This window comes from Phoxinus phoxinus, assembly GCF_949152265.1.
Source record: "Phoxinus phoxinus genome assembly, chromosome: 6".
NCBI lineage: Eukaryota > Metazoa > Chordata > Actinopteri > Cypriniformes > Leuciscidae > Phoxinus > Phoxinus phoxinus.
The window spans coordinates 35,687,363-35,715,255 of NC_136881.1; the positions used below are offsets into that span (position 1 = coordinate 35,687,363).

General features: G+C 37.5%; 1 protein-coding gene across 5 annotated transcripts in view; it reads right to left on the reverse strand.

The window, feature by feature from the left end:
* Positions 1-27,893, reverse strand: part of gstcd (glutathione S-transferase, C-terminal domain containing) — a 53,138-nt gene that overhangs the window by 19,420 nt on the left and 5,825 nt on the right. For all 5 annotated transcript variants that reach the window (XM_079614814.1, XM_079614815.1, XM_079614816.1 and 2 more), the window contains 5 exons: positions 24,876-25,133; positions 19,144-19,237; positions 1,276-1,391; positions 959-1,003; positions 395-523 (listed from right to left, as the gene is read on the reverse strand). In XM_079614814.1, coding sequence (XP_079470940.1) covers positions 395-523; positions 959-1,003; positions 1,276-1,391; positions 19,144-19,237; positions 24,876-25,133 — 642 coding nt within the window. The remainder of the gene's footprint in view (positions 1-394; positions 524-958; positions 1,004-1,275; positions 1,392-19,143; positions 19,238-24,875; positions 25,134-27,893) is intronic.

Below are 27,893 nucleotides of genomic sequence, written 5' to 3' on the forward strand. Positions count from 1 at the left end.
TCAACTTCATAACAGCCATTAAACACCCTCCAAACACATAACTTTTGTTGGAGTATCAGAAACATGCATGAATTTGCACAAGCTAACTAATTCATAAAGAAAAAACTTGCATTAAATTACAAATACACACACACGCACACACACACACACGCACACGCACACACACACGCACACGCACACGCACACACACGCACACACACACGCACACACACACGCACACACACGCCATCTAAATATTTTAGCATTATTATAGTGAGCCAGAGGAAGCCAAGACTTTTAAGACATATTAATATGCACCGTGAACAACAATCTCTTTATATGTATATATACACACACACTTCCAAGAGAAACACTGCACAAATATCCTGTATGTTTTATATAAGACGGTTCTCACCCCGATGTTGAAGTTTCCAGTGAAGTAGTCGAGGTTTGTCTGGATGAAGCCAATGTTTGTCAATCCAAGCTGAGCACTTCGGTCTCTGGCCCTGACCAGAGACTCCTCTTTGTTTTCAATGAGAATAACCTGATCAATGACAAAAATGGGATATTTCACCATGCTGCATATTATATCTCTTACAGCTCACTGGTTCATCGCCAAATTGCTCATTGATTCATCTCAAATTGCTCTTTGAAAAGCCATTTCATTAAAAGGAAAGAAAATCAGCAGAGAATACGAAGTACATCTTCTAAATAACTACCTAATAATCCACTGAACCATTAAATATGTATTAGCACTCAAAGAGTATCCTAGCATTGAGTTCATTTTCCTACCCGCATTGGTAAAGGACAATTTTCCCAACAAGGGTTTAGGGAGACAAAAAAACAACAATAGTGTTGAATCAGTTTATTTTTCCAGTGTCTACAAATGAGCTCACCGGGGAGGAAGGCAGATTTAGTTTCTCTTCTTTGATTCTGTAAACCTGAACTTGCTACACTTGAACAAATCAGAAAGTCTTACCTGACATTTGGGAAGCGTGTACGCCAAAACAATCCCAACGTGCCCCTGAGAAAACAAACGAAGAAAAAGCTGCTAAAGAACCTGGGAGAAACAGACCTCAAAGAGCTCATCAGATCAAAGTCTGCTCAGGAGAACACAGGCGCACATAAGAACATTGACCTGTTGCCCAAAAGCTGTAGCGTCAGGGCTTATATGTATGCACAGAATAACAAGATCGCACGGGGTGACAAGGGAGGAGAACAGATGCTTACTGACTGACACGCATGCAGCGAGTCCCGTAAGAAAACAGAAACAAGTCCAAGACGTTTTTAACCTACCCCCCCGCTGCAGAAATCCACCACAGTGTTGCCCGGGTGGGCCAGATCCGTCACCATGGCAAGCAGGTTGTTGAGTTGCTGTTGTTTGCGCACAGCGCGGGCGTCTGACATCTTACCTTTGGAGACGAGGGAATGTTAACACCGGAGCGGCCAACAGCAACACACTGCAACAAGACTCTTAACCACAGCCGAAATAGAAATGTGTGTCCAAGTTACAAATGCTACATAATACAGTAGATACTTGATAATGTACAGTCAACATAGCATTAACGCAAACTAAACCCACATCAGAATCAGTTTTTGTATTTGGAAAATGACTAATTCATTGTGTTGTCAAAAATAAATAAGTACAAAAAAAAAAAAAAAATTTGAAAAAAAAAAAGATCAAAATGAAAAAATATTGGTTTAGGTTGAAATTATTTTATTATAGGAAATAAATAAATAAATAAATATGGGTTTGGAGTGATTCTACAGACTAGCAAATATTATATTGTATTATATTTATTGCGGTCAAATCAAAAGTTTGTTATATAATATATATATATATATATATATATATATATATATATATTATATAAACTTTTGATTTGTATTATTATAGTGCTGTCAAATATATATATATACTATATATATATATATATATATATATATATATATATATATATATATATACACACACACAACATTTTGCTATATGTGATTAATCGATCTGACAGCACTAAATATATGATACAATATAATATAATATAATAAATGAATGAATAAGTACAGTGAACAAAAACAGTTTGCAACAGTACGGATATTTAAATATTGAAATCGTTACTTTGTAATTGTGGTCACACAAACGACTGAAAACAAAGCCATGGTCAAGGAAATAAAATGGTTATACATTTATAAATGTGTGTAATATTCTGTTGTAACATGCATGAAGTCACACAAGACATGCATTGTTACCAAGCACAATGTGTTACGGTATACTAATAATGATCTACTGTATAATGATTGCTGGAACATGTGGATGTCTAGTGATGAGAAGAATTATGCTGGTTCTGTTTGGTTTGTCCTCCGCTTGGCTCTGAACATCAGTACAAGCTGCCTACCTAAAAATGCCATTCGGTACATTTTGCATTCTTACAGTTCGCAAATTGAAAAGAGGACAGCCAAGCGCCCCTTTCAGCTGTGATTAAACGGATTGAATTATTCCAACGGCTGTTTGAGAAATGTTAAAAGCGGGAATGCTCTCAAAAAATAAAAATTTTAGACCCTTTTTTCTCCCCCCCTAGACACTCAAGTCTTCTCAAACTTTAATTGGAGTCGAAGGCTGTTTTCACACAGCCACACTCACTGCCACGGGGAATACATTTGCAGCAGATTTCCTGTTTTGAGCCGAGCGCTGAAGAAACACCAGTGTAATATAAATCACAGACGCGTCTGTCGTGCACTGCTGCGCTCATTTTGTGCGCGACTCTCTGATGAGAGCGGAGGAACTACCCGGAGCCAAATAGGAAACAAAAGCACGAAACAGCCCAACAAAGCTTTGTACAGATTTGTTCATCGTGTGTTATCAACACCTGGTAATTAATTAATGCCTATGATTCTGACAGGCAACAAAAGAATCAATCAGGCTCAGGTGAGGAAGAAAAGACAAACACGCGGATCCTTTTGCAGAGGACGCCTGTGGAATTTGCATGTTTTCTTTTCTCCAACAGGATTCGAAAGGCAGGCGCGCTATCAGAGTGGAGCAGATATGTGGAAAGCAGTGAAGATGCAACTCATTAACCGAGAGCACATTTGCAGTGCGTCTCCGAGACAGAAATCCAGAGGAATGTCGGCCTGCTGTCAAATGAGGATCTCTCCTACATCAAGAGAATCAAATCCTTCTGAAATCCTGCAATCCTTCCAATGAACAATGAGGTTTTGCTTTTTTACCAGAGTTGATGACGGATTCAAATTCTAAAATGAATTGCGGATGATATGCTGATTATGTAATTTATTAAAAATTTGTGGTGTAATTTTTAAAACATATTGGTGGTGGTTGAGGAGATCCCCCCCACCTTCTATGTAAAGCGCTTTGAGGTCTCAGAAAAAGCGTTATATAAATGTAACGAATTATTATTATTATTAAAAGCACATCCAGATTAGCTGATTAGCTACAAGTCCAATAGAAGATAATTAAGAGTTATTAACATGTGGCATATAAGTAAAGCATTGAATAGACAAAGTCGCTCAAAAAGTGATAAAGTGTGGGGGGTGGGGGGGGGGTGGTTAATGTAAATAGCCTCTGTCAACAATGTGGGCTATTTTCAATGGGTTTTTACAAATGAGTTTGTCAATACAAGCAGGCACATGCTCCAACACTTAACATGGCGTTAATGAGAGTAGCGCAATAATTTGCTGTCTCACTATTGCCAAATCAAACGTAGCAAAATGGCCGAAAAAGTATTAAAATAAAAAATGACAGGAAATTAGCCAGCAAATAAGCACGCAAACAAGGAAATGCAAATAACGAATAAAATGTAAAAAAATAAAACTAACAAACATGAATAAATACATTCCAACCCTACCTAACACATGGAGGTGTCACCAAAAAGTGACTGGTAATACTATTTAAAAAAAACTCTCAAAAAAATTGAGAAAGATCCTACAAAATATGTTTTCTGCAGACAGATGATTCTGGTCCTGAGAGTGTTGGAGGAAAAACCAGGAAGACTTTCATAGAATAATGAGATATATTGATCAGGCAGAGTTTTTAATTTACCAAAGATAGCCAGGTTTGGTCCAAAACACCCTGCAGTCCTTTGAGACGGACAGAGATTGTGATGGTGGAGACACAGGTGATTGAGACGCAAGCGAGATGTGTGGTTGTTGGGAAGAGAAAGGATGAAACAAATAAGAAAAGATCATGAGGTCCGATCGGGGCTGTACTGATACGATCACATATCAATTTTGCAATTATTTTTCTCATGATATTGCTTTTTCACAATACTTTAGATCATTGTTTATGTGCCCTTTCATATGATTTCCCACAGTTCAATTAATGAAGAAACCAGGTTGTTGTAATAAACTGACATTTCTCAGTATGGTCATCTGTGATGCACAATGACATGGGATCAATTCCTATCACAGACATACCATTCTAACAATATCATGACGTATAGTGATGTGCTGAACTTGCTGAGATGATTATAGATCGGCTAGCTTACAATCCAATGCTGGTCTAAGACTCCTGCTTCTCCATTAAGTGAACTATTCACTCTTTTAAAAATAGAGTTTCTTTCACGGAAATGGAAGAGAGGAATCATTCCCTAAAGTACTTTTCAGTGAACAGTTCCTAAAAGAACAACTTTTCTTCGTGTGAAGAACATTTCATTCATCTGAAGAACTGTTTTTCCACTGTGAAGGTCCTCCTGTGGAATAATACTAAATGTTCTTCGGGGAAAGATAGATGCCAATAAAGAACCTTTATTTTTAAGAGTGTAGGAGAAGATAATATAATAGGAAAACATAAATCTGATTGCATCAATGCAACATTGTGAGTCGATAAGATTTTTTCAAGTTTTTGAGAGAAATCTCTCTCTCATCATCAAACATACAGTAAAACAGTACTATGGTGAAATGTTGCAATTTAAAATACCTGTTTTGTATTGAATATATTTTTAAAATGTAATTTATTCATTACTCCAGTCTTCAGTGTCACATGATCCTTCAGAAATCATTATAATATGATGATCTGCTGCTCAAGAAACATTTATTATTATTATCAATGTTGAAAACAGTTGTGCAGAAAATATTTTTGTGGAAAATGTTACATTTAAGGCTTTTTTGATTGAATTTTTAAAAAATAAATGTATAATTAACATTGCACATGCATTTACTGTAATTTGTATTAATGTAATGCATTATTGCTGTATAAAAGTATACATTTCTTTCTTTAAATGAAAAATCCTCCTGACACCAAACTTTTGAACGGTGGTGCATATCAATTTGTGATTCAGAACAGAAAATTACTGGAATGTGAAACGTTCCCACTGAACTAGCTTTTTCAAAAATCGACAGAATGGAGGACAGAAAAATGAAAAACAGGGACTCTCTTTTCCTCATAACTCGGCTTACAAGAGGCTTATGGCATCCAAAGCAATATGCTTCCAAACAGTAAACCAAGGGGAGAATATTTTCCAGCAATGCGGACCTCAATTTCCTTCCTTTCTGCTGTAACATGTAAGCAAGGGGAGGGAGAACTTCTACAGTAGACACAAAAGCAGAAGAAAACAGGCCTCTCGAGTGGACAATGAGAATAGCCCGTTCAAGTGGCTACATACGAGATGAGGAGAGGCCTGAATGAAGGTATTTAAGCAAGAATTGTTCAGGAGGACATCTTCAAGGTTGTTTTTCTGCTAACTATTCACAGTCAAAGCTTCAGTGAGCAATCTGGAGCAGGAACAAAACACTTTAAACAGTTTACAGATAAAAAGGCCAAAATCTGTGACCTCAAGTCACAGTTAGACGGGATGAAATAAACATTTGTGATCATGTAACTGTAGTCATGCCGCCCACCATTACTTCCCACAGTTGATCAACTGAAAAGCAAGAACCTTTTTGGTAGGCCATGCATCTCAAAGTACAACGGTATTACGACTTAAAACAACACTTGTGCTGCTGCAGCACTTTTTGTATAGCTTTTCACTCTTAATATATGAAGTTTGTAACATACAAATAAGAAACAAACACTACTGTAATGAGGGATTATTTTCAGGGAACAACAACAACAACAACCTAAAAGCAGCATTAAACAATTGTGAGGATTTGAAAATAAGCCACATTATGCTCACAATCTGGCTTCTATATAAATCCATCAAAAGCAAATGTGTCACTTTCTTTGCTTCAATATACAGTATACAGATTTGCACTCTTTGAAGGAACCGAGCCAAACCTCAAAGACTTAAGCTCATGCAACGATTTTCCTCATGTAGTGGTGCAAAACACAGTGAAATATGAGCTCAAGACAGAATGCTGCACGATGGAAAACAACAGAGCCATGCAGAGGTTAGAAACAGGTCAAATTTGTGTCAATTGCATTTTTGACAGCGGAACTTAATAGCTAAAAATATCCACTTCTACTTTACAAACACTGACACATTCAGGTCAAACATGTACAAGGTTAATTCTCAAAGTAGGCAAGCAAGAGTTTAAAACCATATTTGAATTATCCAGCGTGCATGCGAGACATTTCAGACAGACGTCATGACGGGGTTCAATGTTATATTAAGCCTAAAAGATTAACCACGCAAACATCGCCATTAAAACACAAACCATGACACTTCAAAATGAAAGAAGTCTGTTTAAAATTAATGTTCCTGAAAATAACACCACAACCTGTACAAAAAGTACTGTGGCGGTACCGTGTTTCACTGATTTAACCGTTTAAATGTTTGAGAAGAAAGGACTGACCCATTATCATCTTATCAGTTATGACAAATCATCATATCAGAATGATTTCTGAAGGATCATGTGACACTGAAGACTGGAGTAATAATGCTGAAAATTCAGCTTTGATTCACAGGAATAAATTACATTTTAAAATATATTTGAATAGAAGTCATTTTATTATATTTTATGTATTTTATCAAATAAATGCAGCCTTGGTGGGCAGAAGAGACTTCTTTGAAAAACATTTGAAAAAACATTAACCCCAAACTTTTGAACACTAGTTTATGTAGCACATGACAAAAACATATGGTATTATCCTTGTAATGTACTTTTTGAGTATCTGTACTTGAGTGTAATTTTTTCTGGAAACTTTTACTTTAACTTAAAAAGACAATTTCAAGACAACTTTAAAGACAAATATCGTACTTTTTACTCCACTACATTTCTGTCAAGGTCCTTGAGTAGACCGTAGTAACGTCAGGGATGATTTTGGTTGCATTTTGGTTGGAAATGAAAGTCTGGTTGACGTCAGAACTCGACTGATGTTGGTTTCTGACGTAAACCCGATTTTCAACCACAATACAACGTCTGTCCAACGTTGGAGATTAATGTCAATCTAACGTTGGATTCTGACATCAACCTGATTTTAATTTTCAACGTTGGGTTTGGTCTTCTAAATGCGAATGTTGTCATTGTTTTGGAGCACACTAGCTTATAGATAACAGTAAGACTAACATATTCATACTAAAAGCAAAAAAAACTGGGAACTGCCATTTGGGTATCCGATACCATTGTGGACGTTATTGAGTACACTTATTCAATCCCACTACTGGAACTGTGTTATAGAAATAAATGTGATATTCATATGAGGGTAGGTAGGCAGGCATAGATTCAGAGTCAAAGTATTACATGCAACAATGATAAAACAATGCATTGACATTTACTTTTCTACTTAAAGGTGAACTAAGTAACTTTTTTACCTTAACTGATCAACTTTGGAGTCACTGGAATGGTTATATTACTTATTTTGGGTTGAATGGTGGTGGTTTCGCACCCCCCTGGTGCCCATGAGCGGAAAAACAGCGTTTGCAACTTTGGGCCGGCGGCCCGCCGGCCTCTTCGTCTGGAAGTATCGTGTGATCCCAAGTCTCGCGAGGTGAAGAATTGCTTTACTGCAAAAAGAAATCTGCTATAATGCTGTCATTATTGCGCTCCCTCACGCTGTTGGAACCCGAATGAAGACGACGTTGCAAAGAGTTTCCCATCTGCTTTGATGTCGTTGATCTACTAAGCCTCTAGTGTCTGAGAATAGCCAGCGAGTTTTTAACAGTTGTTGTCAAATATCTATTCCGAAGCTGCGGGGGGAGCTCTAGAGAGAAACCTCAGAGCAAAACGCGAGGATACAACAAAGAAATCCCGATCTTACTGAGGGCTGCTTTAAGTACTTAAAAAAAAAAAAAGTACTTCTGTACTTTTACTTAAAGGAACACTCCACTTTTTTTTGGAAATAGGCTCATTTTCCAACTCCCCTAGAGTTAAACAGTTTAGTTTTACCGTTTTCAAATCCATTTAGCCGATCTCCGGGTCTGGCGGTAGCACTGTTAGCATAGCTTAGCATAGACCATTGCATCTGATTAGACCGTTAGCATCTCTCTCAAAAAAATGACCAAAGAGTTTCGATATTTTTCCTATTTAAAACTTGACTCTTCTGTAGTTACTATCGTGTACTAAGACTTTGTCCACCTCTACCAAAATGATTATTAAAATGTATCATGGCACCGTTTATAAGATACTGCAAGCAACTCCAAAACCATGGTTCACGTCTACCACAGTTCACGTCTAAAACAAAGGTTTTGCCACAATATTTAAATAAAAAGAGACCAAAAAAGTATATATTCAGCTATCAAACAAGTCAACCCAGAAAAAAAAGGAAAAATATGAAACAAAATTGAGCATTAGTTATTGAATGCATATGCAGCCTGAGGGGTCATTTCCACAAACTAAGAGACATTTTCAACTGAACCATCTAACGGCCTTTTAACGACCTCTTTGTGATTTCATAGAGAACGTACACATAAAGTATGACAGGAAGGCTGTTTTCTGACAAACTAAAGGCCTGCGCCTCCACGATTACATTGTTCAGAGGAAACTGGAAGAGCGGTGGGGACGAAGCGGCACAGCCGGCAATCTCTCCCCAGCCCTGAGCTCTCGTTTGGAGACAGACACATTTGCTGAGAGAGAAAAACAACAGCTGTATTGCGTCCATAATAAAGCATGAGCGGTGGCGCTAGTGCGGCCCATCTGGCGGAGCTCACGTTCCCAGGGAGCCCACGCGGATTGTGTGGGAAGTAGTCGGCAGCCAACGGAAGCTTAGAGACGCTTCTATTTAGTGACTCTGAGGTTAACCAATATAGGAAAACTCATTAGTAAAGATGGCAGCTTGATTAGTGCAACCCGTTATTGACTTGTGAGCTTTTTGTGGAAGGGCAATGACATAAAAAAAGGGTAATAAATGAATCCAGAGCCTTGTTCATTTTCACAGTGACAACTAGCAATTAGAATCAATGTGTATTCTTCACACGTACAGCACTGTCTGCTTTTGTTTTCCATCCAAAACCCTTCAGATCGCCCCGACTGGAACCGCCACAGGTCAGTCTGTCCTCACAGGAGCACAGAATTTACACAAAAACCAGAGCAATAAAACAAACAAGAGGGTAAAGCCCGAAGGATAAGTGAGAGAAGTTTTGTCCTGCGGAGCATATCTATTCAAAACTCTCTCCTCGCTCTAGATGCTGAGGATCTCTTATCAGTCATCCATCAGCAATAGTCTGCACCTCAGACGACAATATCTGAGAGATCACAATGTAAACAGAGTTGATGCCCGTGAAGAGCCTTTGTTGAAACTTGAGTTCCGGAACATTCTTCAAGCTCTCAGACAAAGCAAGATGGGCCCAACTGTCCCTAAAGCAACCAATTTTATACGAATAGTGATCTCTTTAAATTGCTAACAAATTAAGCTAAAAATTAAGATGTAAACTAATTTCTTATTGTAATTTGTTACTTCAAAAACTTTTCGATTTTAGAGTCAGGGCTCGCATAGTCTTGAAAAAAGAACTCTTATTTTGATATTCTGTTTCCTTTAGTTTCCCTGCTCTGTTTATTTTCAGTTTCCTTGGTTTCTGATTGTGTTCCTGTTTGTTTCGGTCACTAATCTTCATCAGGTGTTTATTTAGTTCCTGATTATCCCCTGCATATACTCTGTTCAGTTTAGTCCTTTGTTGGTTATTGTTTATGTTTGCATTTCCAATGTATTCCTGATTAAAGATTATCCTAGTTAATACTCGATGTGCGATTGTTACAGCCACCGTTACATTATGCAAGTATAAAATATTTGGAATTTTACATGGAATTTTTTTTCAGTTGTGTCAAGTTCTAACATATTTAATAGAAATTAGAACATTACTATTTGTGAGTAAGTAAATAAATGTATAATTATATAAAGTAAAAGTTATGGGTAAATACATAAATAAATCAAATATATTTATTTACTAATATCATTAATTTATTTACTTATATAAACCTTTAAATGTTGAACTGGAAATTTAAGTTTTTTTAACTTCTGGATTTTTTATAAAGTACAAGTAATACAAGGCCTTTGAATATTGTCTTGTAATAATGGGTTGCCTTCCGATATTATAATATAGGGGGACTTGGAGTCACAAAAGTCCAGAACCACTGCCATGGAGTCATGTAATAAATTACTATAATTTATATTTATTAAATCTAGTTAAAGTGTTACTAAGCTAAGAAGTCTACATCTAATAAACTAACCTTTTCTTTTCAGTAAATAATGCATTGTAAAAGGTATTTGACTTGGTTGAAGTATGGACACCAGTACTAATTTCTCTCAGAAATCTACATGTTGAGTTTTTTCTAGCCACATATGACGTGCTGAGACATTTACAAAGACAAAGTTCCTATGATCAATTCCAAATGCAGATACAGGAGAGGAGGACTCAATATAATGCACCTGATTATGCTGACCAATTAAAATTGCAAACATTGTTTATTGTAAACGAACAGGCAGAGGCACCGTAAAAAGAGACCGAACAAAGAGAAGATATAACATTTTTACAGAACTCACTTATATGCCAATTTGGCCTTCATAAGGACCGTTCAGAGGGAAAGATTATGCTGGTCAAGACCAGAAAATGTTGACACTGATCAATAGTCCCTCATAGATCATTCACAGCAGCGATTTTGAAAATAATGTGTTTCACATGCTTACATGATGTTCCCAGACCGCCGCTCTGAGGGCAACCAAAATCACTGCATATTTCTGAAGAAAGCCAAGATAACTGCGAAACCTCAACCTCAAATTGCTTTTGGGCTAAAAGATGTATAAAATGTCTTATTTCAACACAATTTATACATCACTCCTACAAGAACATGTGTGAAAAGGGGAAAACAGCCTCTTGGAAGAGATCGAGGTCTGGTTAGCATGATCCAGTTGGCGTTTGCCGTTTGATGACGCAAGTAGACCATTATCTTTCTCCATTGATGGTCAGTCAGACTTGGCGTATATTCTTATGAAATAAGATTTTAACAAGCAACATTTAAAAATCACACATTTCTTTATATTACAGAAGGTGTTTGCAAGTGTCCAATCTGTTTTTGGAAGGCTTTGAAAATGATTGAATGGATTTTTTCCTTGTCTACAGCTTTTGACATCTCCACTCAGGATAGTTGCTTGGGAAAGGGCACAAGTGCACACTTCTAAAAGTCCCGCGGCAGCTTTCCCCCGCTATTATGGACCTCCTTGTGTTTGATGGACGTGTGCATCTCATTCTTACAGAAACGAAGAGAGAAGACCAGCTAGAAAAAGGAGACCCATCTTCAGGCAGGGTATGCTGTCAGGGAACAGACATAGTAAAGAGATTCAAGTAGCTCTTTGGTTCATTAGTGAAGCACAAAATCCACGGCAGAACAGGCATTAGGCGGCGCGAAAAGAAAATACGAAGTGATTTGTGCAACCTTACATTCCCTCCAGAAGACTTTGCACCTTTATTTCACTGTGCACAACTGAACTGTCAAGACAAGGACTGTCTCCTAATTTGACAAAGACGTCCAAAAGAGCGACCCACCTGGGTAGCTAGATGCTGAGGCATGAATCATCAAAAGCCTGCTGGGATTTATGCGCATTCAGCCAGAATGGTTCCAGTTCTGACAGGAACCATCCAATCGAAAAATGTTTTACTCTCACAGAAAGATGAGCGAGAAACTACGGGTACAGAGGAGCCTGGCTTTAAGTCAGGATTTAAGAGAGGCCTGGGAAATGATCTCTGTCTGTGAAAGAAAACAGAGAATCTTTATAGACGCTGGAGCCTAGGAACTCATCCTGCGGCTTTCGAGCCACATGGGACACTTTACTGATAGTGGCTAAAAATCTCACATTTCCCCCAAATTTATTCAATACCAAGTTTTAGACTGAGGCTTTTCAGTTGTAATGAAAATAATAATAATAATGTACAAACGATTGCAGAACTTCCCCTCCCAATTAAAAAATTATCCCAGTCTGAATTACACTGTATAATTCTATGAATCAATTATTGGCCTGTATTTTTAATGAAGAAATATCATAGTAGTGATAGATTATGCATTTGGATTGAATCATTTCATTTAACTGGCCTGTATAGGTTATGATAAATAATGAAAATGTTTGAACCTAATTCGTGGAATCTAATTCGTTGAATTATTAAATAGTAACTCCATGAATTATTGTTTGTTAAAAACGCCACCAACAACACCTGTCCCAATCATGGGAACATCTTACCCGAAGGGTCTCACTTTGCATTTCAAAATAAAGACATTATTTGTTACCATACACATCTAAAATAATTACTGTATCCATAAATCTGCCATTCACATGCAGACACAAAACGTTTAATATTCACCGTTTATTAAATTCACAAATCACTAGTATTCAATGACAAAGAAATAAGATCATTAAACCTCAAAATTATCCAGGAAGATTGAATCTCTCAAATGCTAAATTTCCGATAAAAAGCCACATTAATAAGAGCATAATGCAAAAAAAAAAAAAAATGCATATTTTACAAAAGCCCAGATTAACTTCAAAAATTGGTCTTTTTAGACAAGGAAGGAAGTTATCAAATGTACACCTTATTTATATTGTAGTTCAAACACTTGAAATATCCTAGATGATTTTTCATTATTGCACACTTATACATGTAAAATAATCACATTAACTACATTGTACCAATATTCAGTGGTGCAATTAGAGTAACTAAATGGTCAATTTAAGTAGCGCTGCTTTAAAAGCTAGGTTTCATGTAAGAGTTAGATGGGAACACCCATACACCCCTATACTTCAACGCACTCAACATTACTTCCACAGGAAATAAATAGTATTTAACACCCAATCCAACACAGCTATGATAACACTGATGTCCTCACGCGTACCTTCAGTATGTGGGTTCATGTCGGACAAAGCCGCCGCCAAAACATACACATGCCTAGTCTGGAGAAATGTAAATACAGCCTGTGAAACCAAACACCACCCTTACACCACATTCAAACAACACGTCAGAGATTACATTGTTCCACAGCGATGTGTACAATAGTTGTTCTGTTTGTCTAACAGCTTCACCATACCCAAGAGTTTCAAATTCACACTTGAGTTGCGAGGAAGGGCGGGTGTTGGAAAAACAGACGTGTTGGGGGCTGACCGCCCTATGGAGATGTGCATGTCAGAGGTGCTGAGACACCTTCAATGATACAAAAGGTGCATAAAGAAAATGCACTAGATGCATTTTGCTTTAATTTCATCTTTGTCCCATAAACCCTACCATATAAAAGTCTCTCTTAACTTGACACAAAGTTTTGTTCAAAGTGCGATCTAGGGAAAAAAAAGGTTCCCAGAGGAACCTTAACTGATGTGTCTATCTTGCCTTTAACATCATGTTATCATTCAACGGAGAACTTCAAGTGAAGCACTGGCTCTCTGAACTGACATTGACTGATGTTTGAACTCCAGGAAATAGCTGTCACACCTGAAGACAACAACTACACTCAGCACATTCCAAGAATGAACTACATCCATCTTTTTGCACCTGCATTGTAGACAAAAAAGAAATAGTGCGCAACTTGCTAACTGTGATACGTCTGTAAATATCCATGATAAATGTAAGCAGTGGTAGATAGCACTAAAAAAAGGCCCTCTAAAAGATTGTGGCAGTCATCACTTGGGTTGTCAGGTTTTTGTTAGGAAGAAAGGAAAAGTGGAAGATTCTGACATCCTGTCAATTCAACAACTCTGTTTGGTAAATAAGGAGGCTGGCATTGGCTTTTCACCGTTCTTTTAAACATAATGAGGCCTATATCGCACCACTCCAGACATGTCAGCAGTTGAAGGCTTAGCATCTGAAAAAAGGACACAAATGTGGCCAAAAAGACCAGTACGCAAGCAAAAAAATGCTTCAATTTTTTATCAACTGATAAAAAAAAAATCACATCACTTCCATTTTGGTAAAACCCAAATAACTCTATCCACATCATAGATCACTAACTTAAATGAGTTTTGATAAAACTCCTCGCAGCTCCTTACAAGGGTTAGGTGATAATAATGTGCTTTTTTGCAGTTTAACACTACATCTTTAGCAGAAAAAAAGAGGTGAGAAAGCAAGAGGAATTTAAAATGTGACTCCTAGTTTTCTTCTAAAAAGACTCAACTGAACTCCAAAGTAAACTCTTAATTGAGTCTTCATAACAAATGGTGAATAATACAAATCCCTGACAGCCATTCAACAGAGCAGGAATCTAGTATACCCAAGAGGACATTCAAGAAAAAAACAAATTTGACAGCTAGACAGGAGTTACAGGTGGAGGTCAGCATCTGAAGGATGACGGTTAACTATAGATGTTGCGGTATGAAATGAGAACCTGAAAGGGAAGAAAAGAAGATCCAGTAAAAATATAGAAGAGAGAGAGAGAGATAAATGAGAGGGGCGAAAAAAAAAATGCAAATAACACTTGTAATTTACGGTTCTTTGTGGCCTGATCCAATGTATTATTCAGAATGACAATAGAATAACACAGCGTGAAAATTAACTAGGACAATCTAAAGGCTGAGAAGAGATGCTTGTTTCACACTATAACCAGGCTGTAAATTATAATACCAGCATAAATTAAATTAACCATTGGCACCCAAGCACTACAGAAGAATAGACTTTAGTGTAAATATAGGACAACCCCCCCAAAAAAACATTCTTCACATAATGAGAAAAATAGCATTACCATGTTAAGAAAGTGGCATGAATATTCATTAGGTGGCATTTTGTAAATAAAAAGGACTGCTGTATTGCACTCAAATTCATGACTCAAACATTTCATCAATTAGTAAAACTCATTTAAAGCTCTCTGGAGTGTAGGCTGGCTATATTGGAACAGCTAACACATTGGGAAAGTGCTGATGAATCTCCAGTTGGGACCAACAAAACTGAAAGCCAGCTTTGACAGCAACATTTAATTGGTATTGATTAACTGAACCAATTTACCTGAAGAAATTGAGACTCAATTAATCAAACTGAATAAAATATCGGCTCCTGGAAGTGTGTGCCATTTTGTAGCTGGCACATGTATGGGGGGGAAAGTGGGACTTTCGTCTACAATTATCTGGTTAATCCAGAAAATTGTCAGAATCGAATAATCGTCTCCCTTTCAATTCAAAGGAAGTTGAATTTGAATGACAGGAAGGATTATAACTGTAAAAAATATATATAATACCAAAAATAGGTAATGAGATATAAACTAAATACAAATTTATACTATAGGCGTCATTAAAAAAAAAATCTGTCAATCCATTGTTGTCATTTTTTAAACGTATTTGAAACCTTTCAATAAAGGCTTTGTCAAGCAAACATTCAGTTAAAATATAGTTACATATATTTTAAGTTATTTTAATTGTACATCCTTATGTTCAAATTCGAATTGCAATTCTGTATCATGTTTGCTGCCTAAATTCAAATTCAGGAGCTGAACTGGAAATGAAAAGGCTTTTTTAATTCAACTCTGAATGGTGAATAGTAATTTGAGAAGTGGGAGCAACAACACTGACAAATTCAGGTATAAGTCAAGCCACAATAATTCTTCACAATGCGTCTAAACGTGTTATTACAGCCAAGCAACTGAAGTGAGCACTAATGGGTGAAGCAGCGTGTAATCTCTACCTCAGACTGCACTGCCACAGACTGTCTAAAAGCAAATTGCACATTAAAATGGCAAGAACAGGTTGCAATCTAACAGACTAAATTCTACAGTTTCCATGAATCAGGATGCAAAGGTTATTTTGAGTCATCAAGAAACAACGCCATGTTTGCAAGGTTGCTACAGGGTTGCATGCCGACATCTTACTGACGTATTATTGATTTCAGAATTATCCGTCCTAACATAACAGCTGATCTTCCAGTCTAAAACATAGTATGAACGTTTGCCAACAGTCAAAGTCTGGTTCTTGAGACGGAGCAGCATGCGTCTTTGAGGGTTTAGAAGTCATTTCGAAGTCATTCAATCATGTGACTGAGCAATAATGCATCTTTGAAGGTTCTGTAGGCTGTTGAACTTCCCTCCTCCTAGGCCATAAACTGTCTAGAGATGAAGCCTTTCAGACAAGTAGTTGCCAAAACAGGCAGATGCGTCCGGAATGCGCCTCCCATGTAAATGGCCCCTTCCCACATAAACACAGTGGAGTCTCTTAATGCTTAACAGGGCTGGTGTTGACAGTGAAAATGAATTCACATTCAAGGCACCACTGCCAACCACGTTTCCCAGGTGGCCCCTGGGGTTTCTCTCTGCTCTGTAGTGGTGACAGCGACTAGTTCTCTCTCCTGCTCTCGACAAACTGCATAATAGACACCCTGGCGATGCAATCCTCCCACAGACTGCCCTCAATTTAAAACAATATTTATCAGCACTGTGGAGGTGGCTCGCAAAATGTGGGTGGTAGTTGCGGTAGTCTCACAAACGTCTAAATATTTAGCTAAAATGGCTCCCAAAGAAAACGGCCAATAAATTCATATCGCTGCCTTTTTAGGAACGAAGCATGTCTAAAGACTCTAGTGGCGAAGCCAATCTCCCAAATGAAACAGGACTCTTTAATCTTGTCCATACGACAGCTCTTCTATAGATGTGCCCACGTACTAACATCTTATCCAATGACGCAGTCATCGACTCTAACACACCCTAAAACAACTAAATGAATGTAAAAATATTACAAGAGAAGCAGATATGTCCCAGAAAAGACTCCGAATGCTCAGTGAAAACTTGGGGTTATCACCACACACATAGTGAGAACATTTAAAAACTGTTTAGTCCAACAATGTGGAGTGGCCCAACACAGTGCCTTGAGGCACTCCTACACTTATCTAGTCAGAAGCTCTACTGGCTAGCACTAAAAACTCAGGAAATGTTTTTCCCTTTGTGTAGGAAGGCAGAATCTGCTGACTAGACATATAAATGTCTGCTTGAGTGATCTGGTTTAAAAGTTAGGATACAACAATTGAAGAGTCAGAGCTTTGGGTGGCGCAGGCAGACTGCTGATACACTTTCTCCAACAGTTGCAGACTATGACAATCTCATAACAATAGAGCTTGTCTTCACTCTACGGGTTACCTGAACGTTGAAAGACGACAGGAGCGATTAGTGGAGCGCTGAAGCGATAGAGGATTCATAACAAACAGCAGGACATACACAGGCCTCTCTGTTCTTACACCTTCTCTCTGTTACTGCACATGGATTCAGCACTTGAAAAGACATTACGGTGAAGCGTGTGTGGGCGCATGCTGAAAGACAGAGCTGCTGTAGTAAAAGAAAAAGATGGTACTAAACAAAAGCAACATACTTTTGCATGTGGGGGTTCATCTACATGCCTATGTTCAGAGTGTGACTTGTTCTCAGAACTGTTTTCCCTAAAGGGCCCTGCATTAAAACTCTAGAAAATCAGCAGAAGAGGCAACATGACTCAAGAACCATCTAAAATGTCCAGGGAATTTATTTTTGTGTCTTCACGGCACGTTGCAGACAATCATTCATAGTAATTTGGGAGTTCATCTCTGAAACAGAGTTTGATGCAAATGTGAACAGAGCAATGGAAGTTCACTACAGACTGCGCTGAATGGAAAAATCTCCTAAAAGCCTCAAATAATAAGCAATCTTAGAATGCAAATGGAAGATGAATCAGTTTTTATTTTGAGAGAGACTAAAAATCATGACCTTGGCCTGTGCAGCAAAAAGCAGTTACGTTGCACTCACAGTACATTGAATCTGCTATATGGACTAAAACATTCAGAAATTTCTCTCTTTTTTTTTTTTTTACATTTATGTCATTCCAAACCTGTATTTCCATTCATCCATGGAAGAAAAAGACGACTATTTGAAGAATATTCATGCTGCTCTCTTCTATGTGATGCAATTTTGAGGGCTGTTAAACCCAGTTCTACTGAAGCATAAAATTAAGTACCAAATTTCTTGAGCACAAACTCTGAAAATCCTTTGTATTTATTTTTTGTTTCTTTCTTACCAACAGAAAATATATGTAGTTTTTCGACTTAAGTAAATTATTCTCTCGGGGGCGTGGGTCGATGGGGATTGTTTCCAGACTCTTTAAACGAACTGGATTTCTGTCTCTCCACGGAGCTCACTCGTCGGTCTGTGCAAGGTGATTGGCATCTCGCTCATCCCTGGTGGAAAAACAGCTGCCTGCTGTTTGAGCTAGTTAAGACTCCAGAACACGGCTGTGGAGAGCTCATGACACAGGAGGACAACCATGAACAATCTCTGCTCAGAAACACATTTCTACAGGTATGGCATATATTTTCTTCCAAAAAGGCAAAGCAATGCCTGGAGATAAGCGATAAAGTGTTTGTAACTGATTTTAGATTGCTTATTATATGCCAAGTTGATGCCCATCAATCATTGACATAAAGCTGTCACTTCATCAATAGCTGAAATCATATCAAAGCCAGTTCCTTCGTAGTCACTGTGTTGAAAATGAAATCAAGAAAACACTATTGCAGCACTTTCTTGGTTATTTCTTTGACAAGTATATTACTTGTCAAGCATAGTGGGTTACAATTTTAAATGCTTCACTAAAGAGCCAGAAAACAATTCTCAACATCCTTACAGGATTGACTAATGGAAATTATACAAATGACAAGGTTTTACTAACACGTAGAATAGAGAGACAAGGAAAGAACGAGGAAGGAAAGGGGAAATGGGATTGCAAAATGCATCGGATACATGACTACCGAAATGGTTCTACACAAATATTTCAATATTACATGAATCAAAAGATGCTTATCACTGTTGGTATGGTAAGAGTATATGGTTGTGTTCCACTTGTTTGGAAAATACAGCCGAGGTTACCTTCAGTGGGGTTGACGGCCATTGGTAGGCTCTCCCAATCAACAGTCCATGAGGGGCAAGGGTGAGCGGTGTAAACAGCATCTATCCCATTTTCCTGCAGGGCACAAGAACACATAAGCACAGGTTAAACCATAGACTCCCGAGAGAAGCTTCCTGGCAACAGCATGACCACACTTCTCACACTTCCCCAGAACGCCTGAGACAAGGTGCTAATTAAATCAGGAACCCGTTACAGAGCAGTTCATCCCACTTTACAAACTACTTTAAAGGTTGTAGTCCTGTAATTGATTTGACATTTTTCTAGTTGGTACTTAATCATCAAAGAGACCTACAAGAATGGGTAAAAAGTGTGCTATGAAAAGTATTCCTCATTGAGAATATAAGATGCAAAGCAAGTACTAAAACATGCAATGCTACAGGGAAAATAAATGGTGTTGTGTTGGGGGATTTCATAGGGTACGCTTTTAGTACAAACAAGTTTTCACCAGTTTGATGAGATAAGGTTAGTCACCTATTTAGAAGGAAATTAACCTGCATGATCAAACAAACTCATGTGGAACGGAGTGAAGACAGGGTCAGATTGGTGTTAAAACCTCTAGGAACTTTTTGCTTAACAAAATGTACAAACAATAAGAAACTAAAGGAAAAGTTCAAGTATTTAAGATTCAAAAAGATGCAAAGAACCATAAAAAAAAAGTTGTAGCCTAGTCCATATGACTCCTGCACTTTGTCTGAAGAGAAGCACTGTAGATTTAAAATAAATGATTGACTTTAATTTACTTTACCATATTATAGTAAAAACTGTTAATGGTTTAACATTGCATTAACACAAAAACTTCACCATACAACTTACAGTGGATAACAGTAAAATGACATTTAGAGAAGTCCCTGTGTGACATCACACACATTTTAATTGTATTTAAGTAGTTTTGTTTCTTGTTATTTTTTACCTGATGGTGTGTATGACCCCTCATCATGTGACTTTCTATACCTGTAATTTTATGGTGGTTCTCAGTACATTAAGTTAAACTCTGCAAAGGATAATTCCGGTATTTAACACTTTGAGTGTATTTTGTAGTTTGTTTTGGATGAACAAGAGTGGTGGACAAAGAAATTTTGACAATGGTTCCTGTCTCGACTTTTTGACTTATTTAGAATTGCCCATGACCGCTTTAGAATGGGAGTCTATGGCCATGCACAAACATGTCCTTAAAACAACCCTTAACGTTCGTTTTCAAAACTGTGCAACTCACCGAGTGGTTAGTGGTGTTCGTTGATGTTCCAAAACAAGTAGCGTAGCGAAATACAGTTTCTGTCGTGTTTTATTTGGGATTTTGTAAAATCCCATTGATTTCCGTTGGAGGACTCATTGCTCGTTGATATTACTGCGCTACCGGAAACGGAAAGGGGGCCGTTTACATTTGGTTGTAGTCTTTTATGGTCTTTCCATCAAGTGGTCGGGAGTGTGCGCCAACTCTTCAGACTTAAATATCGAGCGGAAGTTTATACACGGTTGTGAGGTATCTGAAAAAATAGTTCCACTATAGAAAAATAAACGGATTGAAATCATACATTGCGCTGATATATTTGTTTTAATCATCAACGAACACCACTAACCACTCGGTGAGTTACACAGTTTTGAAAACGAACGTTAAGGGTTGTTTTAAGGACATGTTTGTACATGGCCATATACTCCCATTATAAAGCGGTCATGGGCAATTCTAAAATAGTTAAAAAGTCGAGACAGGAACCATTGTCAACATTTCTTTGTCCACCACTCTTGTTCATCCAAAACAAACTACAAAATACACTCAAAGTGTTAAATTTTAAAAGTTAAAAATACATCCAACATTGGCAAATACCAGAAACAAAACAAGATTATAAAATGGATAGTTCCCATCCTGACTTGGTGAACACAGCCTTCCAGACATGCTGAAATCCACAACCACAACATATATCAAAACAGACTTCAAATAGTTAATCTGCTAATCTGCCTAATGACACTCTTTAGCCGTGACTAAATTGAGTAAAACCGTATTAAATCTCTCGAACCACCAAATGAAGCTCCTGAGATGCTCTTGGTCACTGATTTCGAACAAGCCTGGTTCTGCTTGTTAAACAGTAGCTATTGTGACTGACGGTGCATCTATGTTTGCTGCTCTGGCATTACAGATCCAGGCTGGCCATACGGTTTGGCTCCGTGAATGAAAATGTCATTTGCTCTAAAGCAATGAGCCACCAGCAACAGCTGCAGAGCAGACCTAAAGCAGAAAGCACGCAGCCTGGAAAATCCCAGTGGACTGCTATGCATTAAGAGAGCCTGCTGAGCTCCAACTCATTGACACACACCAAATTGATATCCACTAGCGTGACGGGAAATATCTGATTTATAGTAGCTGAATGGCAAACACCAAGCACACACAAGTTCTGCAGCAGGCCTGAAAACTAGACGGCAGCTGTGTGTTTTTATCACCTGCTGGGGACTCGACTTCAGCATTGTGGTCCGGGGCAGACAGTATAGAGACCCAGCATTGTTACTCTGTTTGCCTCTCCTGCGGGAGTCGTACGCCAGAAGTGTACGAGACCACTGCGGGCTCTTTACTCATTATCGGCAGGTTTCTGCACCGGGGATGAAGTGTTGTTAGAGTTTGTGGGCCGTTTAGATGCTGGGTAAATCAGCAGGACTGCTATGGAAGTGGTGGGAAATTGAATAAGCAGACAGAAGACTGTGCAGGAGGTTATGGACCGAATCAGCGGCTCCTCCGGGGAGGAAAAAGAGAGCACTCATCAGGACAGTTATGATGATGCCACAAGCTGAGCTGTCCATGTAATACAGCCTTTTAAGGGTGCATTATTATCTGGAAAGGTGAGAAAACATGGGGGTCTGTAAGCAGAGAGGTACATCAGTAACAACCCTTAAAAAGTATGCTGCTGGCGGTACCATGCTATAGAAACGTTGGTAATACCAATCATTTTGATATAGTGCCAATTTGAACACTAAATCAAAAATAAATGAAAAAGTTACTGAATTTGATTGACATTTCTGTCATCTTTATTTGAAAGAAATATCAATTGTTTTATTATTTGTGACAACGTAAAGACATGCATACATTTTAAAGAGTCCTTATTTTTATCATAATCAAAGAAAACCACTTTGGCATCATATATGTCCAAAACTTGACTTTCTACTCGTTTTTCTTGTTGCCCTTCCCCTGGTTAATATAGTTAAATGTTTCACACACCTCTATATGCTTGACTGGCTGGGTATAGGGTCACTATGGTTCTTTTTGTTTAAGGACAAACATCTTACACTTGTGGTTAAACGTTAGCCCAAACTAATCCTCTGTTTGTGAAAAGAAGAAAAATTGGAATTAGGTGAACTGTGAGAAAATAATGGTTTCTTTCAGTTTTGTTATAATACATCATTATTAATAACATGAAAACTTGTGGTGTGTAGGATTCCTAAAGACAATAATGATGAATTAAACTGTTACTTCTTTTTATAATAAAATTAATGGACTAAAATATGAAACTCATTTCATTTTTCTCCACTTCAAATAAAATCAATCAATCTATATACTTCACCTGCTATATTTTCAGTAATGTATGTCTTCTTTCTGAACAAAGCCTAATATTTACACTACTATTGATAATTTGAGGTCAGTAAGATTTTTTATGCTTTTGAAAGGATTTCTTCTGCTCACCAAGGCAACATTTATTTGATCAGTAATATAGAAAAAATAGTATAACAATTTAACTGTTTTCTATTTAACATTTTAAAACGTAATTTATTCCTGCTAAGATCAAATCTTAGCAAAATAGAATTATCAAAATAAAAATGTCAATGTGTGGAAAACAGTTGACAGTTAAACAGCAGCAGAATGTTTTTGTTACAATGTAAAAGCATTTACTGTCACTTTTGATCAATTTAATGCAACCTTACTGAATAAAAGGATTCATTTATTTAAAGTATTATTTATTTACTGACTCCAAACTTTGGAACGATAGTGTATATATTGTACAAATACTAAACGGGTTACTGTGAAGAATTAAGTAGGGAAAAATGACTATATAATTTAACAAATTGTGGCATTTGTAGTTGCCACTCGCCACAGTAGCTTTATTTTAAATTGTGAACATATTAGCAATGGTACTGTTTAAAAAGATATTAACCACAGTTTATGGTCTGCAAAAGTGAGAATAACTGCAAAATTTCTTGTTTCATTTCAAATGTTGAAATGTTAAAGTTTTCCCATCCATTTAATTCTACCCCACCTTAAAATAACATTAAAACAGAGCATTTCTAACGTTCAAGCATATGACATCAAATTACCTCATCTTTTGCATTCAAAACCGGCAGTATCCATTCCACACAAGCAGCGTGCATATGATATGTGGTCTGCAGAGTATCCTGCTACAAATCTTGCTACATTACTGCCATTCTCGACAATAAACCTTAGTAAAAGTGGGGTTTTAGCACGTACTAGCATGAAGAACAAATATAGACACAGACTGTGTATAGAGATCGATTTAAGACTTAAACTCTCTTTGATACAGAAACATACTGAGTTATGTGTTGATAATATATTATGAGAAAGAATGCAATTGTTCCCAAATATCCACACGACTGCAAATGTGATATTGATTTTATACAACAGTTAAACAGACAATATTAAGTGATGTACATTTTAAATACATTATTGTTTGCTCTATTTTGCAACTAAATAATAGTTGTTCCAACGAAAACCACCGCAGAACTGCAATATACAGCAGTGTTTCGTGAACACATCTGCAGCTTAGAACGAATCGGGAGAGTCAATGATTCAATGACCCATTTATAAATACAGCCTTGTTACTGAATGAATGACTCACTCATTAAGACGCGGATTTAGTTTTTTAAAAGCATCACTTCGTGTTTACCATTATTTCATATTTCTCTATTGCACATTCTTATTTAAAAATGTTATTTTATAAAGGTATATGTATACCGTATATATAAATAAAGGTAAAAATGCACTGGAAAATCAATTTAAGGGGAAAACTATTGTCACTTAATAGAAAAGGTGTCACTGCGGTCTAAGTGGAAGACAAGGGTGTACATAGAAAGATGTTTAATTTCTCCACTCTAAAAAGTTAGGGAACCATGGCTTTAAGCATGAAATTAGGTTAGTCACAACTGATCACAGTTCATTTCTTTTAAAATAAAGCTCATGAATGTTTCTTTGATTTATGGATTAGGATTGCATTGTATATTGAAGTTTCTCTATTATATCCCTCTACACAGTCTTTACCACAACTAATGAATGTCAGACTCACAGCTGAAAGAACGCGCAGTGCTTGTCGAAGTCAGACAGCCACGTAATACCAGCCTCCTTAAAGTATCAAGTGGCAGGGAGTCCCATCAGTTAAGAGCGAGTCAGTACGGCTGCTGTTCTGCCTCGCTGGAGTGCATAAATCCTTTATCATCACGGTTCAGGCCCGCAGTGGCACACAGGGCTGCCGTAAAGGGACGAGAGCACGCCACTGAACGTATTGAGAGCAGATCGCTGTTTAGGGATTATGTGAGTTCGCCTCTGACAGGTTTAGTGGAGTGGCAAAGAGAAGCGCTTCTGTGCGTGGCATGTGTAATCTCCTTCTGTGCGAGGGAAGAGTTAGGGAAAGAGAAACGAGGAGAATAAAATAAAAGAGCAAGAGAGAGCGGGAGAAAAAGAGAGCGAGTGAAATTCAATTACTTGCAGTTTGGTGAGAGTTGGCCTCGGGCCCCCGATGAAGGGCTCTTGCTTAAGTTTGGGGCCGTCCTGCTCTGCTCCACTGGATCGTGGGGCCTCTGGCTGAGGAGGGCAAGGGTCGACCGAGCTGGGACTGAAGAGGGCCATCCCACAATCCTTTGCGGCCCTCAGTACGCTGGGGAGCTCCTGCACACGCTGGTACCATCTCAGCAGCAAGGGCAGATGGGACAGGGTGGAGGGGGTGTGCTTTTGGATGGAGATCTAGAATCAAAGGCACGATACTATAATGAGATGTGAGGTTTTGAATATTATGTGTATAAAATTCATATATGAAAAAAAACATGCATTAACAAAACTATATATTACTAATATATATATATATATATATATATATATATACACACACCATATTTAGGACTGTTACAGTTTTCTAAACTTGTTTTGTATTGTAACTTTTTTTATGACTATCAAGCACATTTCCCCCACATAATATTCTCTTTATTGCAGTGCAAAAGAAAAAGGATATTACTTAAATTGCTAAATATTTATACATCATGGTAGTATTTGTTTGACTTTAAATGTAAGCTGGGTTAAAATAAAATAAAGAAATATAAATATATACATACACATACCGGTACCTGGAATGGATCATTATTTATTCAATTTTATTAGAGTGGGATTAGTTACGATTAGATTTTTGCTTTACAGTAAAGAGAATATGGAAGTAAAATACGACAATTTATATTGTCATTATAAATAATGTTAGCATAATGTTTTTTCAATGGTCTAAAAATTCAGATATCTAAATATTTACACACACATACACACACACAATTGTATTGTTGGTCTGCTAAATGATTAAATGGAATATACACACACACACACTTGCATATTGTTACACTATTGTATTGTTGGTTTATTTCTATTGTTCTCATTTGGAAAAAAGTGTCTGCTAAATGATTAAATGGAATATATATACACACACTCTGTATATATAATTCACACACACACATACATATTCACTTGCATATTGTTACACTATTGTATTGTTGGTTTGTTTCTATTGTTCTCATTTGGATAAAAGCATCTGCTAAATGATTAAATGGAATATATATATATATATATATATACACACACACACACACACACACACACACACTGCCCGACCCCCCAAAAAAGTTGTTTAAATAGGCAAATGTCTATGATTGGATCATTATTGCAGTGATTATTATGTTTCTAGCATGTTATATATTTGGCAACAGTTCTTCAAATGCTAATTGATGGAGTGTGTAGCTTTTCATGCATCTCTTGATGGAAATAACATTTTTAAAAAAGAAAACTCTTCATGCACCCTCCCAACCATTATTTCACAATTTGAGCCTGATGAATCTCGACATTGACATTGACAAACAAAAGCCATTTATCAAAGTTTAAGAGTAAAAACTGAGATCACATTTCAGAAAACAAAATGTGCAATGGTTATGGCAAATGGGCGAGACGGTGGAGGCTCTGAGTGTAAGTTGTGCTCCCGAGGAATTTTCGAAAACAGAATAAATGCGTATTAAAATATGCACACTGACAGCGAGATGCTGTGACTTAAGTAACCCATCAGAGTGCTGTGTCCACTGAACCGAGATCAGCTCCAGCTATCATCGCGCCGCAGAGGAAAGACGGGGAGAAAGGGATGAGGAGGACAGAAGGAGGGAGACATGCTAGACGGAGTGTGAAACTAGGAGGCACCGATGCGCCGCTGACCACAGAGCGCCGAGTGCGAGAGAATGACAGGAGCAGAGAGAGAGAAGAATGAACAATGATCAGAGGAGAAAGAAAAGAGCAAGAGAGAAAGAGAAAGGGATGACAGACGTACACAAACTTCACCCCAAAGACACAGCAGGGTGTCTGAAAGTCTCTATGATATTCTCCCTAGATATCACTGCAAAGTTGGTTTTTGTGTGTGTGTGGAGAATACATTGAGGTATCATTCTTGTCCATAATGCATGCATCACTAATAAAAAATAAGCATGATTTTATTCATTAAAGGAATATTACAGATTTCAAGTTAAGTTGAATCAACACCATTTGTGGCTTTCGATTCTCTAATTGGTGGAGAGAATCATGGGTAATGCAATTTTTCACCAGAAATTCCACTGTCAAACACTATTATTTAAAAAATAAGTTGAACCCATGTGACGATTGACGACTTCAAGCATGTACCATTAATCAATAACCTTGTAGCTAAGAGTAGGTCTGTCTTTAAAGATTCAGAATCAAATCAAGAGGATTTTTACTTCCAGAACTGTTGCACTCTATTCATTTAACTTTATCACCTCCAACCAAACCAAAAGTCTGCAAGGATGGATTCTTCTGATTGGTTGTCAATGTCACCAGCTATATAGAAAAAATCACTCTGAAAGGGATTCCAACAATATAGTTCCTCTTCCTCTGTACTATTATAGTTGTAGCTGTGGCGTGGACTTTCTATTCGCACAGAATAAGAACGATTCTACAAACTTCATAGTCATAATTATTGTCCCTAGTAGGAACATATCTTAAAGAGCTTGAGTACTTAATGCGGCATGAAACATAACTGCAGTAATGTCATCTAGCACTTCATTTTATTAGTGTGCACACCTCCAACAGATGCTAACGCACTGTTTATCTAACAGACCATTAAAAATAAAGGTGTGTGTGTGCCATAGAAGAACATTTCAGTGAACAGTTCTTAAAGGAACATTCCACTTTTTTTTTTAAAATAGACTCATTTTAACTCCCCTAGAGAGTCCCCTATTTTAAACTTGACTCTTCTGTAGTTACATCGTGTACTAAGACCGACAGAAAATGAAAAGGCCAATATGATTTTCTAGGCTAATATGACTAGGAACTTCCTGTGTAATAATCAAGGAGCTGTGCTGCAGTACCAATAGACATGTATAGAAAGGCTAGATGGCTCAAGGCGGAGTCAGCTGTGTCGTCACTTGGCGGCCATCTTAGGTCAGGAGACTGCGCTGCTGCTCCCTGCTG